Source organism: Cynocephalus volans, chromosome 15 (genome assembly GCF_027409185.1).
Source record: "Cynocephalus volans isolate mCynVol1 chromosome 15, mCynVol1.pri, whole genome shotgun sequence".
NCBI classification, from domain to species: Eukaryota; Metazoa; Chordata; class Mammalia; order Dermoptera; family Cynocephalidae; genus Cynocephalus; species Cynocephalus volans.
Genome location: NC_084474.1, coordinates 45,483,674 through 45,497,502, shown reverse-complemented (window position 1 = coordinate 45,497,502; position 13,829 = coordinate 45,483,674). Strand labels below are relative to the sequence as shown.

General features: G+C 34.6%; 1 protein-coding gene across 2 annotated transcripts in view; it reads left to right on the top strand.

The window, feature by feature from the left end:
* The first annotated feature begins 1,897 nt into the window (after window positions 1-1,897).
* The window catches only part of NBN (nibrin), a 40,839-nt gene continuing 28,907 nt past the window's right edge, over window positions 1,898-13,829 (top strand). The window contains exons 1-5 of one of the 2 annotated variants that reach the window (XM_063079220.1): window positions 1,898-2,019; window positions 4,204-4,337; window positions 5,461-5,609; window positions 6,059-6,218; window positions 8,564-8,667. In XM_063079220.1, the coding sequence (XP_062935290.1) occupies window positions 1,983-2,019; window positions 4,204-4,337; window positions 5,461-5,609; window positions 6,059-6,218; window positions 8,564-8,667 (584 nt within the window). In that variant the 5' untranslated portion in view covers window positions 1,898-1,982. Of the gene's footprint in view, window positions 2,020-4,203; window positions 4,338-5,460; window positions 5,610-6,058; window positions 6,219-6,793; window positions 6,882-8,563; window positions 8,668-13,829 lie in introns of those variants that run through there. The other variant, XM_063079221.1, reaches the window with a different exon arrangement.

The window sequence follows — 13,829 nt, the reverse complement described above, 5'->3', positions numbered from 1 at the left end:
TCAATTATCATAATAGGATTTCCCATCCTCAACAGTTACAGTGGGGATTAAGCTTCGATGAGTTTTGGGGGACATTCAATCTATAACAATCACCTTCAAAAAATAAAATTACCTTATATGTGTGGATCTTCCTTAGGTCTGTCTATTCTGACTCGTTTGCCTATTTTTTATCCTTGTGCCAATAGAACACTGACTTAGTAACTGTAACTTTATAATAGACCATGATATTTGGTAGTGTAAGTACTCCAGCTTTGTTCTTCAAAATTGCCTTGGCTATTCTAGCTGTTTGCATTTCCATACAGATTTAAAAATCTTATTGATTTCCACTAAAAAAATCTAGGGCATTATTGAAGTTGTGTTGAATCTACAGATAAATTTTGAAATGACATCTTAACAATCCATAACATAGTATATTATACATGCATTTACTTAGGACTTTAAAAAATTTCTGTCAATAATGTTGTGTATCATATCTTTTGATAGATTTATTACTAGATCATTTTGGGTGCTATTATAATTATTTTATATATATATATCAATTTCTATTTATTTTCTCGTATAAAGGTATACAATTAAATTCTATATCTAGACATTTTATCCTGTGGCCTTATTAAATTCACTTGTTAGTTCAAATAGTTTTCCAAAAGATTCTTTCAGACTATAATTTTGTCATTTGTGAATTGTGCCATTACAGTGTTATTTCTTCCTTTCCAATTTGTATGTCTTTTCCTTCTTTTTCTCCTTTTTTGCATTGGATAGAGCATACAATACCATGTTAAAAATTAGTGGTAAGAGTAAATAAGTCCTTGTTTCATTCCTGCTGTCAGGGAGAAATATTCAATAATTTACTTTAAGTATAACATAAGCTATAGTTTTTTCAAAGATGTCCTTTATCAGATCAAAGATGTTCTCTCTATTCCTACTTTGCAGCAAGTTTTCACTATAAATTGGTGTTGAATTTTATCGAATGCTTTTCCTTCAAGTATCAAGATGATCATACAATTTTTCTTTCTTTTTTTTTTTAATATTCTGGTGAAATTCATTGATTCCCCCGCACCCATGTTAACCCAACCTTCTGTTTCTGCAATAACCACGCTTACTCATGATTATTCTTTTTCTAAAACTACTCGATTCAATTTGCTAATCTTGTGTTCAGGATTTTTGCATCTGTGTTGATAGAGACTGGTAAAGTGATTTTTTTTCCTATTACAGAATACTTTTGAAAACCAGAAATTACAAGATCAGAAGTGTGCTCTCAGGTGTTTACTTGGCAGTGTGCAGGATGTAGAATGGATTCGTGTGGGAGGTGGGTGGTGATGAATTAGGAGGCTACTGGAGTGTGAAGAGAAGAACTTGCTTGAATCTGTTTGGGATTGGTGGAAATGGAAAGGAAAGGTAGACTGTCGAGTATTTAGCACGTGATTAGATGACAGTGTAACATTATGAAGTAGAAAAGTTAATTTGAACTTGAAAAAGAGTAAAAATAATTAATTCACTTTGGGGTGAAATATTTATCTTTCTTCACTATTATCACCATCATTAGGACCCATACAAAGGAACAACTGCAATTTAAGAAATTGCAAATGCACAGAACTACATAACTAATGAGTATTTTAGTGTATTTAATTTAAAAACTTGCCTTATGTTGCTCTGGAGCTAATTTTTAAAATTCCTTCCATTCACAATCAGGAAAAGTAGATTATCTTACATCCAGTGAACACCTTGATACGGGATCCGTACTTCATACCCTTGTAACAGCACATTTCAACACACATTGCGCTGTTCCTTTCCTAACCACCAGGTGGCGACCAGGCGCCCACGTGGCACTCCCGCCTCATCCTTCGGTTTCCAAGCGGGCTTGTGCGGCTCCCGGGAGCGCGCACGTCTCTGAGTCCGCGCCAACTGCAGGAGCTGTGGCCGCGCACGGCGGCGAGCCGCGTTACGTGGCCGCAGGAAGGCTCCGGCCTGGAGGAGCCGTACACATGTGGAAGCTGCTCCCCGCCGCGGGCCCGGCCCGAGGTAAGGACGGAAAGGAAAGGCGGGGGCCCGTTCTCCCGGGAGCAGCTGCCGCAGGGAAGATCTGGAAGCGATGCTTTCGGTCCGTCTTCGCGCCTCTCGCCGCCTTCCGGTGCCGCCTCCGTTTCCGCCCCGGGAGGCTGCGGAAGGGGGATGCGAAGGCCGCGGATTTGGTACCTGGGAGCCTCGCGGTCTTCTCAGGCGGCGCGGTGACTTCGAACCAGGCTTCAGCCGGGGTTTTGGAGTAGGCGAAGGGCAGAGTAAGGGGCTGCTCGCCCGGTCTGCTGCCAGGTGCTCCGCGGTGGGGACCAGATCTGTCTAGGTGGCTGCCGAAGTGAGCCTTGGCGGGTACCTGCTGTGTCACCTAGTCTTTTAAATTTTAGGAAAACACCCACAGCGAGTTATCACAGGGCAGACCTCACGATGGCACCAGATGACTGTCTGGAGCATATTGTTTATTTTTGTGAAGAAGCACGTGATAACTTGGGCAATTGGCAACCAGGAGGACGCATACTTTCAGTTTTGTTTTAGGCTCTTCCTCCGTAACGTCATCAGAAAATGCATTTCCAGCAGTGGAAGGTGGTTTTCACATGTTAATTGGCTACCTGGTTTGTGTGGTCATTATTAATTGATAGAAGGGTGATTAGGTTTACCTATGATTGGGGCTTGTCCTCAGGAAGTTTACATTATGATTGAAAAAAAGATCTATGTAGAGTTTAATTTGACTGGCAATGTAAAGGACAACGAAGTGGGCCAAACTATATAAATACTGTAAAGACTCAAAGGTAAAGGCATCCCCGTGGCCTTGGAGCAATGCTAAGGTAGAACATAAATTTTGTGTTAGTGGGCAGGTAGGATTCAGTTCAAGAAACGATAGCCTGAAGCTGGCTTCCAGGGTTCCTCTAGGGTGTCTTTAAAGAGAAACTTTAGATAGATTGAATTTAACAGAGTTTATTTGAGAAAAGAACTATTCATTAATTGGTTAGTTCCCTGAACCAGTAGTTTCAGAGAGCTACATCCAGCAAAGGTTGGACAGGCAATATTTATAGCCAGGAAAAGGAAGTGATATACAGAAACAGCTTGATTGGTTACAAACAGCATTTGCCTTATGTGGGAATGGTCTGATCAGTTGGAAGCCTGTGATTGGCTGGAGCTCAGCTGCTGTGATTGGCTGACTCTGTTCTCTGTTACAAGAATATACTTTTAAGTTAGGTTGCAGTTCACTATGGAGACAGCGTTAGGACAAATTTAATGTAACAAACAGTAGAAGGAATATGCTTCTGTCATCAGTGGCTGGCAATATTAACTTTTACGGGATAATGGTCTCTTTTAAGAATCTGATTCTTTTAAGAATCTCATTTTGTCTAGGGAAGCTGTGAATGCATTCCCTAGACAAAATGTGGGTAAACCAACATAAAAATTTTTCCTTGAGAGTGTCCATTCTAGGTTAAGAATCTCTGATTAACAGGATATAGTCCAAACTGCTTAGAATGGAGTTGAAGGCTCTCCAGGACTCATTCCTACTGTTTAGTGTATCTTCACTAACACCCTATCACTCTTGTAATGGAATCCTGTGCTCCCAGACTAAACTCCACAAGTTTCCAACATATATGCTGTTACTCCAACAATTTGTCGTTTACAGCATTTTTTAAAACTAATAATCCTTTCCCACTGATTTAAAATGCTGCCTTTAACAAAAACAAAATTCTCAAAAACATACACTTGCATCTGGTCTGTTGTATTGACCTATGTTGTTTACTCCTGGTCCAGTACCATAGTTTTAATTACTATAGCTTTATAGCATATTTTGTCATCTAGTAGGGCAAATTCCTGTAATATAAAATCTTTCCTTGACTTTTTTTTTTACATATTTTCCCAATACATTTTTTAATCTGTTTATCAAGTTTCAAACATAGTATTGTGATTTCGTTTGATAGTACATTAAATTTATAAGTTAATCTAGGAAAGCATTGACTCCTTTCAAAATTTTCCTGTTAGAAAAATAGTATAGTCTTCCATCCATTTAATCTTTTATATTCTTCAATGAAACCACAGGTTTGACCTATATAAAGTTGATTGACATTTAAATAGCAAAATGAATGTTTTATTTAAATATTTTTCATACCTATATACACATACGTGCATATGTGTATATCAATTTATTTATTTATTTTAAATTTCTCTTAGGAGAACCGTACAGACTTTTGACTGGTGTTGAGTACATTGTTGGAAGGAAAAACTGTGCCATTCTAATTGGAGAAGATCAGTCAATCAGTCGAAATCATGCTGTGTTAACTGCTAACTTTTCTGTACCCAACCTGGTATGTTACTAATTTTATTTCATTAGCTTGCAGTAGGGGGGTTGAAATCACAAAAGATTATCTTGGTGCATATGTGAAAGAGAGTTCTTAGCACTTTTTATTTCATAAAGGTGTTTTAGATTTTTTTTTAAATGTTAACAAAATTAAATACTTAGATTTTGGCAGTAGTACCAGTGGTATTTGTTTATTTTGAGATCTGAAGTTTCTGTTTCAGTATTTTACTATTTGTTTTAGTGATTTAGAAACTCAGAGGAAGTAGGACATTTTTATGTTTATTTACTTAACAAACCTTTTTTGAGTGTTTACTGTGCATCAGTGTCTGTGCGAAGCCTGAAAATAGAGCAGTGAACTGCTCTTCATGACCCCTCTTCCTAAAGAAGTTATGTAGTGGAGTGGACACAGGCATTTCCCATATAACATACGTTTTCACATGTTTTACTAAGGAAAATGGCTGTCATTTATACCCCACAGCTCCTTTGAATGGCTTTGAGTTTGTTTTAATTACAACCATAGGTGATAAAAATATTTATAAACATCTGTGCTCTTGAAATGCTGGTGGTAATAAGAAAGAAAAGCCATTATTTTGAGCAAAGATGCTCACTTCGTTCAATGATATTTAGGTCTAGTGTCTGTTCTTTTAGGTATAGAAAAACATTATTGAGATTTCTACAGAAAATAAAATGATTACCATGTCAGAAATTCTATCCTTTAATCCCTTATTCTCATTGGACCAGTTTTTACAATGTAATTTTAGTAATGTAGAAAAAAGAAGTAGGAGTGAAGCTGTCTTGTCACACATGAAACAGACTGTACCAAAGCAAAAAATTCTCAAATGTGTGAAATTGAGGAGTCAGGAAAATCCCCACTGACCTACAAAAAAAAAAGAAAATGTATATTCTAAGAAGGGTAATTCTGGAATTAAGAAATTTCCCTAAAGGCAAATATGAATTGCTAGTTGAATGAAGGCAACCAAAACAATAACTGTTGTCTGCTGTGTTGGGAGGTTAACCACCTATCTACTGCCTGTTCAAAAAGTTATCAGCCTTTTCTTTTGAAACCTTTTCCCCTGGGAATTGAACATACTGAGTGGTATAACACTTTCAATTATTTGTTGATTTTTCAGAGTCAAACAGATGAAATCCCTATATTGACAATAAAAGATAATTCTAAGTATGGTACCTTTGTTAATGAGGAAAAAATGCAGAATGGCCTTTCCCAAACTTTGAGGACAGGGGATAGAGTTACCTTTGGAGTGTTTGCAAGTAAATTCAGGTAAGAACTTTAAAAATGGATATTAAAATGGACTTTATTTTATGTCAGTAAAATTCTAAAGGACAGGACATTTATGGATAATGAATTAAAAACAATGTAATTTAGTTCTCACTTGGCACAGTAGGGAAGTTTGTCCCACAAGTGGTTAGTGCGTTTTTGTCATAGTGATGAGAGTGAATGAGAGTTTGAGTGGGCCCTGTGAGTCTTGATGGGAGCTACATATGTTTGATTCCTCATTGGTGAAAGTATAATGTTAACTTTCGGTCATTGTTTTTTCCTCATTGCAACTCAAGACTTAGGAAGTGATAATTTCATAGGTTAGAAAGTTTAATAATACATTAAAATTAAAATAATAATATGCGATGTGAGCTTCAAGTTTTAAAGTACTATAAATCACCATCTCTATAACTATGATAATATAACTTTATGTAACTTATTCTCATTTACAGAGTAGAGTATGAGCCTTTGGTTGCATGCTCTTCTTGTTTAGATGTCTCTGGGAAAACTGCTTTAAATCAAGCTGTATTGCAACTTGGAGGACTTACTGTGAACAGTTGGACAGAAGAATGTACTCATCTTGTCATGATATCAGTGAAAGTTACCATTAAAGTAGGTTGAATGCCTTGTTATGTTAAAATAAGTCCTGTGAATGTAAGGTTACTCACTCGCCCATTACACAAAGGTTTTTTTAAAAATTTACTTCAAAACTATCAGTACTGTTAGTTGTAGATTTATATATGCCCCCCTCATGCCTTTTATATACCATTTAGACTTGAATGGCTTTTCAGGAAACCTGTTTGTTATCCGAGACAAGCAAAAGCACCTAAAATTAGATTTCAGATTTTGATTTAGCATTTTAAAAAATGATTTATGTTATCTTTTCACCAAGAAGTTTATTATAGTGTATAGTTGTGTTTTCAGTCAAAAAGAAAAGCAACTAGAGATTAACTGCCAGTCTTCAACATTAGCATCTCATATCTTTTCTGTCAAATTGTCTTCCTCCGGTCTCTGATACCATCTCATAATCTTCTCTTATTTAGAATTTATTTGGCCTAAGGCCCAAAGCCTTTTAAGTTCTTGTAATTTAATATTACCTTAGTGTATCTTGACAATCTAGAAATATGAAGATATGTACCCTTAGACAATGCGGACTATTGATTAAAACTGATATATTTTGGTATGTTTTCAGATTTTGCATCTTCATCAGATTTGGTTATATGCAAAGCTAATTGAAGAATGGTATTGGGAGGTGATTCGTCTCCTTATAAACAGGTTGACTACAGATATGTGGAATTATTTTAGGTTAATATCTACAGTGAAAAGCAGAAAATATTTGGCTTCCTTTATTATATGAAACAAAAATTCTTCAGTATTTAATATAATTAATTAAATTAGAATACGTGTATTATAGCTAAAGAAGTGTTATAGAGAAAGACTTACTGCTCAGATTGAACCTCAAGTTAAACTTGTACCTTGGTGGGGTTGCCTCTGATCAAGGATTTTTTCATCTTTGCAAGTTTATAAAATTGATTTTATAAATTCAGCAGCATGATTAGCCTCTCAAGTATTAATTTATGCCATAGATAGTCGATTTATAAATCAAAATGTTCATTTATTAGTTTGGTGTAGGTACGCACCTTTATAAAGACCAGAACATTTAAGTTTGGGCTCCAGCACTCTTCCCTTTAAGTTGTTAAGGTACTTAAGAAATGGAATGGGTAATCGTACACTTGCTTGGAGAGTGTGAAATGACGGACTGAGACACTATTCCATTGACTGGGATGCTAATGGCCACCTTGTGGATCTCTCCATTAGAGACACCAACATGGTTTGCAGAGCAGTTTTCTCAATATTTCTGATCAATCATGTGCCAAAAAAGAAAACGTTGTTAATATTTTTTGGTAAATTTTCCAAAAGTTACAGGTTAGCTTATGTTTTTAAAACCATTGAATGTCAGAAGCAAAAGGGAGCTTAAAGAGTATTCAGTTCAACTTTTATTTTCTGAAGAGCAAACTGAGACATGGAGCAGTTAAGTAATTTGTGCAGAGTCACATGTGTTAGAGTTTAGTGAGCCCAGTGCTGAATTACATGTTACTGCTGCATGCTGGAAGTTAATTATTTCATTCACATTGGAGGTTGGTATCTTTTAGATACCACTCTTGAGAGACACCCCAAATCTGCTTGCTCCTGTTTAGGCAATACCCTGTGTTATTCAAAGCATACTTACAAATTCTGTAGTTGGACTGTTAGTTGGACTACTTGCTAGAAATTATGCTGAATCTTCTTTATTTTCATTTTCATCGCCCACAGTAGCATTTTTTAATCTTTCTCAGATTTTGTAGATATATCTTAATTGAGGCTTATAACTTAATACACATATTAGTAGCAGTTTTTTCCCCCTTAACTGTATGTACTTATTTTGAGCTTTTACCCAACCCCAAACAGTTGTTCCTTTATTTACTTTCTTTTTTTTTTTTTTTCTTCTTGTGCTCAAGCCTTTTACTTTCTTAAAAGGCCTTATTATATGGTTACAATCTTTTTACAGAGCAATCAGGTTGAAAATATCTCTCTTTTGTTTATCTCCTAATGTTGTCTTTTTTGCAGTAGATATGTAACATTTTCTTATTTTTTTATATTTTTAACATTTTAATGTTTTTAAAATTAGAATGAATTTTTAAAATGTCTTATTTTGTTATGTTGTTCCACAGCCCAAAAAAGCAGTTTTTGAATTAATATAATAACTGGTAGCTTTTTATAATAGAGTTATAGAGTGATTTTGTGTTCTAAAACTAAGCAGTGAGCAAATACTGACTTCTATTATAGATTGTGGTTTCTTTAAAGATTTACAGAGATGAAAGGGAAAACAGTATAGAAAAATCTTTTTGTAGTTTATAACTTAAAATTTTTCTTTAAAAAAAGAATATATATATTCACATATGTTTTCTTCATTTTAGACAATTTGTGCACTCATTTGTGGACGTCCAATTGTAAAGCCAGAATATTTTACTGAATTTCTCAAAGCAGTTCAGTCCAAGAAACAGCTTCCACAAATTGAAAGGTATATTATGTATTTCAGATATAACAAGTTATGACATACAGAATATGATAACATTGATTTGGATTCCTTTATTAGATGAAACAAAAAATTCTTTAATCAAATTAGAATATGTATATTATAGCTAAAGAGGTGTCATAGAAAAAGGCTTGCTGCTCAGATTGAAGCTAAAATTAAACTTGTATCTCAATGGGGTTATCTCTGATCAGTTTAATTCCCTCTTTAATATCTGTTTCAAGATGTAATAGTTGCTGTATTATAGTTAAGTGTTGTTAATGGAAGGTTTTTAGTGAGTATGTAAAGAAAGTGTTCCCCAAATTCTTTGCTGATTGTTTCTTACCTCCATGAAATAAGGGTTAAATATGTGCTAATATTTAAAGAAAAAAAATTGAAGGACCATAAATGGCGCAGAGGTACAGTCAAAAGAACACATGTGCCAGTACCAGGCATCATGTGAGAGGTATTGCTGGAAGTGCATGGTTCAGCAGCCCTCTTCGAGAGCCACATAGACATGGGCTGGGATATTAGCAGCACTGTGGCCTTGGGTATGGAGCGTATTTCTTCTGAGCTTAACTGAAGCTCATTTCAAAAATGAGACTAATACCTGCCCAGATGAGTTATTTTGAGTGTTAGTAATAGTATACTCAAAGTCTGAGCACATGCCTAGTATCATAAAAAGTTCTTGTTAATTGTTGCTAATAGCAACATTGTCTGGACAGATTTAATAATAGCTTTTTTTTAAATTTATTTTTTTAAATTTTATGTATATGTTTATTTTTAAATTCACTTTTTAACATTTACTTGTACAATTTTGTGGAGTACAGTGTGTTGTTTCAATATAGGCATGTGCTGCACAACGATTCACTTAGGGTAGACAGCTTATTTGTACCTGTTAGTCAGTAATAGCTTTATTATTTTATTTTACTTTTTTTTTATGGTCAGCCAAATTTGTGATCCACCAGACTAGAAGATCTATTTGCTGTATATATTGTGTTAGTGATGCTTTGCAGTAATATAAATTATAGTTGATGAGAAAGATATTTGCAATTATTTTTTTTCTTTTTCAGATTGTATCATTAAAATGCTGGGGGCTGTAAAATGGTGGGTGTTTTTAGTCAATTTAGTAGCAAAAGAGTTTGCTCACTTTATATGTCAGTAGATTATATTCTAAATGGCATAATAGATTGTATATTTATAAGTTCATCTTTTTATAGGACAATTTTGAATATTTTAGAAAGTTTTAAAAATTAAGAGTTATACAAGTTAAGAATTTTATTACTAATTTTAGACTCTCACTAGCTGTCATAAGCTATTTTGCCCAATGTAGAGTTTTTTAGGGACTATTTATACCTGATAATAAGTGTCTGCTTTTAAAAGTAACCAAAAATCAATTTTTTCTTTTTGTTCATAATTTTTATCTGGCGGTTTCTTGTATTTTATAATCTGGTTAACAGAAAATGCCGTATTGGGGGGCTCCAGAAAAAGATCATCAGTTTTTGTTTTTGTTTTTTTTTTTGTCTTTTTCGTGACCGGTACTCAGCCAGTGAGTGCACCGGCCATTCCTACATAGGATCCGAAACCGCGGTGGGAGCGTCGCTGCGCTCCCAGTGCTGCACTCTCCTGAGTGCACGACGGGCTCGGCCCATCAGATTTTAAAATAGATGATTCTTAACCTTTTTTGAGCCCTAGACCCCTGTGAGAATATGAAAGCACTAGTCTCTCCTCAGGAAACTTGACTTACATACTACAAACCCTCAGAGTATTGCAACAGAGTCACATTTTCTTGTGAAGCCTATTTATGAACTTCCCTGGGGAAGTCCATAAATCCTATAAATAAAGACTCTTGCTACAGATAATAAATCATTGTTAATTTTAGATTATTGGATGGTATAGGGGTCTGATAAGCTTTCACTACTGATGACGTGTTATGGTCTTGGAGTTTTTAGAATTATTCATTGATTCCTCTTTTTATTCACATTTTCACGTGTGTCTAACGCAGGTCTGTTTTTTAATTAGGTTCAGCATAATATCTTTCTGGCTTCAATTTCTGGCTGTATTAACATACATGACTACAATAAAACATCTATAAAATTGTTGAATGCTCTTCATTCAGTGTTAGCAGAAAAGCCTATTGCATTAACCCATATTTGGTAATGGCAATTGATAATGTAATATTATTTTAAAATATATTATCATTTGCCTTAATAGATTCCTATACGTATCTGGATTCATTCTGATAGGCTTGTTGAAGACTTATTTGACTGAGTGAGTGCTTAATCATTAATAGAAAAAGTGTTCAATTTAAAAACATTAACTACTAGTAGGAATGAGTTATAAAAGGGATATGAAATAAATTGTGATGACTTTTGTTTACATAAAAACTTCATGTTTAGTTCTGAAAATGCATGATTACTAGTCCTGGATTTAAAGCACCAGGCATACTATAATTTTTTTACTGAGCAAAACGTGCAGTCCTATTTAGTACAGCTATGTCTGCATCTTTGCATTGTTACCAAGAAACAATAAGACAGAGTTGTAGTTTAACATACCTGGCATGACTTGCAATATCTCATTTTCCTAAACTGTCATCAAAGTACTACTGTAGATGAAGTCATTTTTAGAAGACACCATTTATAAGGTGTTTAATTTTAATGATCGATACTCTAATAGAGGGAGTTCATTAAAATATTGCATATGTTTAAATGTTAAGGGTAGTATTCCTTAGAAAAGATAGGGAGTTACCTTTTATTCAAATTTTTATAAAGTTTCTCATATTGTGGGGTGCTCTCTCAATTACTTTATTTCAAACAACAAGTATTGTTTTGGGAAGACACTGTTGGGAAGGGGTGTGCTCCGTGGGTTCTTGTATTCTTCCCATCTTCCTGGATATGCCAAGGCCCTATATGCAAGCCACTTCTCAGGGTTATGTTTGCAGTGAGAAACCATGAGGGATGAAGTAATGTTTCCCTCCTGGGACAAAGAGTAGGCTTATTGTAAAATTGGTAGATTCCCAAGTGCAGTGTTCCTCTCTCCTGTAATGCAAACCACTGACGTGCCTTCTACATCTTCCCCAAGGGACTTGATCAGGGAGGAGACCTGCTGCAAACATATTGAGGCTCATGCCGCTGGCGTTGTCCCTGATCCAGGAGTCTTTGTCTCCTGCCAGCATTTATGAAACAGGAACAGGTTAACTTAGTTTCTTGTAATGAATCTCAGACTTAACAGACACATTAGCCTGGAACAGTCTCAGTAAATGAAAGTTTAGGAAGTTCACAGAGTTCCTTACATAATCAATTGAAATCTAAGCAAAAAAATTTAATGCATACTAGTAAGTTCTTCCTGGAGACAGAAACTCATATTTTCAAGTTGTGGGTGTCAACATAGACTATGTAGCCTTTTAGAGATCGCCAAGAAAACTAGTATAGTAAGTGGTTCTAGAAGTCATGGACCTGTGCCTACAGCACTAATGAGATAAATAGCTGTCCAGATATTGGACAAATAAATACTCGTGGCTTGGGATACAGTTTCCAGGGCCAGAATTATACACGGATACAGAAAAATTCTGTATTTGAAAAATCTTTGGACAGAAGTGAAGGTGATGTACTGTGGGTTTGATGAAATTTATTGAAGATCATGTAAAGAATTTAAATAAAAGCCATAAAATGTGAATGGGAAAAAGCCTATATTTCTAGATGAATATCATTTTATAAAATATGTGATTAATAATATGTACCAGCTACTACATAATAAAAATAATTATTTTATCTGAAATTTCTATATAAGCAAGCCAAAAAATGTTTTATATTTTTACAAGAAAAATTGGAGATCACTTTATATTTGTGGTAGCCTTGTATTCAGGCAATATGTCTCTAATCTAGGTCTCTGCCAGGTTACTTTCCTGTTTTCCAGTTTTCTTACTAGCTATTAATTTTTTAAATTAATATGACTTTTCAATTATGACTCAGCTTTACTTTATGAAATATGTATGTTACCAAGGAGAAATCTGGGGGACAAAATGTAAAAAAATTATTTCTAAAGTGCTGGATTGTGACTCATGATTACAGTATTACAGAGCATTAGAAATCCTTTAAAACTTCTAGAATGTAATGCTTTGTAAATATTAATTTTTAATGATCTCTTCACATTCATCACTAGTCTCTTCTTTCTTTTTCTCATCATTATACTGTTAAAGAGAAAAAGGCTTATCTAGGTATATGAAGTTCCAGAACATAGTCTGCTTTTTATTGTTGTATTATCAGTTATCTATCAATCTTTAATATATCAAAATAATGTGTTGCATATATAATCAAGAATTGAACTAAATGTTGGGGTCATAGCCAACATTTTGCTGCATTCTTGATAATACAGTGATGTATTTTTTGTTCAAAATTGGTCTTATGAAGTATTGGAGCTCAAATTTGCCGGTGTTCTCAACAGAAAACGGAAATACATTGTTCCAATTCTAGAATTTTAATACTCAGGTCTATATTGAGGGAACTGAGAGATGTTTATACTTTTTGTCCACTTTTAAATTATTGGATAAAATTTTTATTTATGTTTTGTAATATCAATTTATTTTATTACCAAATATGTGTTGAATGCCCACCATGAACCAGGCAAGAGAGACTTGAGGATATGATGATGAACTAAAAAAAGTTACAATTTGGCACTTAGAGGAGCCAGACATTGAAGAATCACACAAAGTTAGAGCTCTGGTAGCGCCATTAAAGAGAGATAAGGGTATATCACACTTGTGTTTAGGAACCTGGCTCGGGGTATAATAAATGCTCAAACTTCATTGACCTACACTACAGTTAACTGTTCTCTGGGTATTGTAAACTATTATCTGTGGCAAAATTAAAAATGACAGTGTAAGTAATACACAGCTGTAGATCATTTTAATATCATTAAGTTTTAGTGTCTTTGGAAAGCAGTAAGAATCTCACATTTGCTCAGTCGTGTATATGTTACACATTTACTCACCATTTTTGTCTGTGACTGGCTCTATCATCTATCCTAGTGTTCTTTCATTGCTATGTAGACTAATTCATAAATTAGTTGTTTCTATACAAGTGAAGTGTTAGTTGGGGAAATATTTGTTAAAAGGGATAAAGGATAAAAGAAATTTGAAGAGATATTAAAATGTTTATCCTATTTATGTGTGA